General features: G+C 36.4%; 1 protein-coding gene across 1 annotated transcript; it reads right to left on the reverse strand.

Moving 5' to 3' along the window:
- Positions 1–307: 307 nt before the first annotated feature.
- LOC113330521 (F-box protein CPR1-like) lies at positions 308–2,373 on the reverse strand. The gene is made up of 3 exons (XM_026577322.1): positions 2,037–2,373; positions 1,148–1,280; positions 308–1,046 (listed from the first exon to the last, which is right to left on the reverse strand). Exons 1-3 carry the CDS (start codon positions 2,371–2,373, stop codon positions 308–310), a joined length of 1,209 nt encoding a protein of 402 aa, XP_026433107.1.
- Between the last annotated feature and the right edge of the window lie 421 nt (positions 2,374–2,794).

Here is a 2,794-nt window from a genome sequence, read left to right on the forward strand (position 1 = left end):
TACCCACGAGGATGGGTTTGGGTGGGGCAAATGACCATCCCTATGGATAACACACCCCGTCACCACATAACCATGAAATTTAAAAGAGAAGTAAGATATTTCGATATATTCCTTAAGAATCTAATACTTCAAAAAAAATAAAACAATAATCTAATACTTCAAAGCCAGAACATAACATCTGGGAGATGAAATGCTATTCAACAGGTCGAGAAGCTTCTTCTGAAGTCGAAAAACGCTCCCTAGAAATTGGTTAATTTAGTTTCCCAGCTGTAAATTAGTCTACAAATCTACTTGGGAATTTGTTTCACTAAATCCTAATGCCCGCTAATGCTTTCCCCTTATATTTTTTCTCTTGCGCTATATCCCCCACATATGTACCAGATTTGAGTGAAACTAAATTCTTTATATAAGTCTCCACTTCAAATACCCCTGAAAAGCCATTCTTACTATGCTTTAGAATCTTAGTTGCTCTATCCTTTGGGTTATACACAACCAAAGCCTCCTCACCAGCCAAATTAGAAACCTCGTGCTGTTTAATTTTCAGTAGAATCTCGCCGTTTTTTAAATACTCCATCTTCCTCAAGTACTGAACTGACTGAACAAACTTAACATCAATGAGGGTGGGAATCTTATAGAGTGTCTTCCAAGATTTTCTCACTCCATAATCCTTCATCATCCACACTTCATAACCATCCATATGACTATTACAAAGCATGCCTAGGCACTTATCCAACAAACTGACATATCTAGCACCAAAATTTCCAACATCCAAGTTTTCTGGTTGTGGGATCTCTTGAACACTCTCATTTCCAAGATCCAGAGCAATTAAAACTTTGCGGCTGTTTCCTGAATAAGATTTTGCAATCCAATGAAGAGCTCCATTACAGAACACCCCCGGTGCTGATACACTTGGTCCGTTAGAAATTGTATAAGGAATATGCTGGATACGTTTCCAAGTATCTGATTTCAATGAATAGACATCGACTTCAGACTTTCCTTGAGATGAATTAGAACGACCCACAATTCTTACATACTTGTAGTCTTGACTTAATGCATCATAACCAAACCCATATTCAAAGCTAATGTATCCAGGAAAAGATGCGGATCGAAATCCATCTGATAGTTTTTTTGACCTTGGGTAACAAACCAATGACTTGAGAAAACCAATCCATTGCAAGAACCCGATATTTTTAACTGCTGTATCATACTCTTGAGTGGATAACGAATTTCCTTAATAGGAGGATTATCAGTATCTGATAATGATGATGACGAACTATAATCTAAAGAGTATAGATTTTTGTCATATTTTAAAAGGAAATTGAACTTATTATTGATAAAGTTAGGGTTTCTGAATATGATGTTCCATTTCTTACAGACACACCTAAAATTTAAGAGAGATTCTACAGGAAACTTGCGTAGAATTTCGAGGATGAGTTCTTCAGGAAGGACAGGAAGTTCATCGACGTCTCCTATAGGTCTCGGCATTCGTTGCTGAGGTTTCTTATTATTCCTCTTCTTAGTTTTCTTCCAGTTCAGTAGCACAAAACGAGTAGTTAGAATTTGTTCGCTCAACTTCATTAGGCTTGAATCGCTGTAAGGTTTCTACACTTCTCATCAATGGTGGAAGGAAGGGTTATTAAGACTGATAAATTAGCCATTAGGGTTGTTTACGGCGACAAACAAAAGAGCAAATTAATAGCAGATCCATATGAATGTTGTTTTTATATCTCCAGGGAAAATTATTCTCAACCGCTATGTTTTTTTGTGCGGCCCATCTCAGTCCACTTGCCCATCCATCCCTAACAAAAAAAATTTTGTTCTAAACAAAGAGATTTTGATCATGAATAAATGTTGTTATTAGTTTTTTTTCTCTCTCTCTTTTTCTTTGTAGATGAAGGCCTTCAACAAGGCTAATGATCCCCCTCAATAACGGCAACATCCAGATTGGGGGTACAGGGTAGACTTATGTTTTTTTCCCCATTGAGCTAGCTCATGTGCAATAGGATTACATACTCTAGGTTGAAAAGAGAAAATACAAGCTTTTAAACCCGAAGCAAACATCTTAATGTTTCTAAAATTAACATCTGTCCTAGAATCACCATCAAACTGTCTAGAAGAATAACGATTGATGATATCTTGAGCGTCACTCTCTATAATGATGTGAGGAAGATTTTGCTCCACTGCTTTTTTTAACACCGCCCAGATAGCTCTAGCTTCAGCCTCTTCAACAGATTCCACTTCAAAAACCATAACAACACAAAAAGAAGCTTTACTTATGAAGTCTCTCATCAAATAGCCTGCTCCATTTTTCAAAGAAGAATCATTAAAGGCACCATCAATATTGCATTTTATCCATCCAGAAGATGGCGGCATCCATTTATCCAGCAAACCAGTAGATATGGAAGAGCTAATAGGTATTCTGGGTTTTCTGGTTAACAACATATCTCTAGCTCGGTTTACAATAGCTAAATGGGATTCATTAGTGTTCTAGAAAACTAACAAATTTCTACTGCTCCACAGGGTCCATACAATAATAACAAACAAACATTGAGATTCATCAGGCAACTTAGAATTAAGATCAATTAACCAGAACATCAACTACTCAATAAATTTATTGTTACTAAAAGCCTTGGCATTAACACACAAGGAAGATAAAAACCAAACTCGACTAGAAAAAGAGCATAAGACCAAAGCATGCATGGATGACTCATTAGAATGAATAAAAAATGTGGTAGGTATAACATTTCTAGCAGCTTTCCATGTAAAAGTTTGAATTCTATGAGGTACTATAATT

The sequence above is a fragment of the Papaver somniferum genome, unplaced genomic scaffold (genome assembly GCF_003573695.1).
Source record: "Papaver somniferum cultivar HN1 unplaced genomic scaffold, ASM357369v1 unplaced-scaffold_118, whole genome shotgun sequence".
NCBI classification, from domain to species: Eukaryota; Viridiplantae; Streptophyta; class Magnoliopsida; order Ranunculales; family Papaveraceae; genus Papaver; species Papaver somniferum.

Coding starts and splice junctions, on each gene's coding strand:
- LOC113330521 (XM_026577322.1), bottom strand. CDS start 2,373: ATGCCGCCATCTTCTGGATGGATAAAATGCAATATTGATGGTGCCTTT. Junction 1,281..2,036: donor TGCTTCGGGTTTAAAAGCTT/GTATTTTCTCTT, acceptor TATACTCTTTAG/ATTATAGTTCGTCATCATCA. Junction 1,047..1,147: donor TTGGTTTTCTCAAGTCATTG/GTTTGTTACCCA, acceptor TGATGCATTAAG/TCAAGACTACAAGTATGTAA.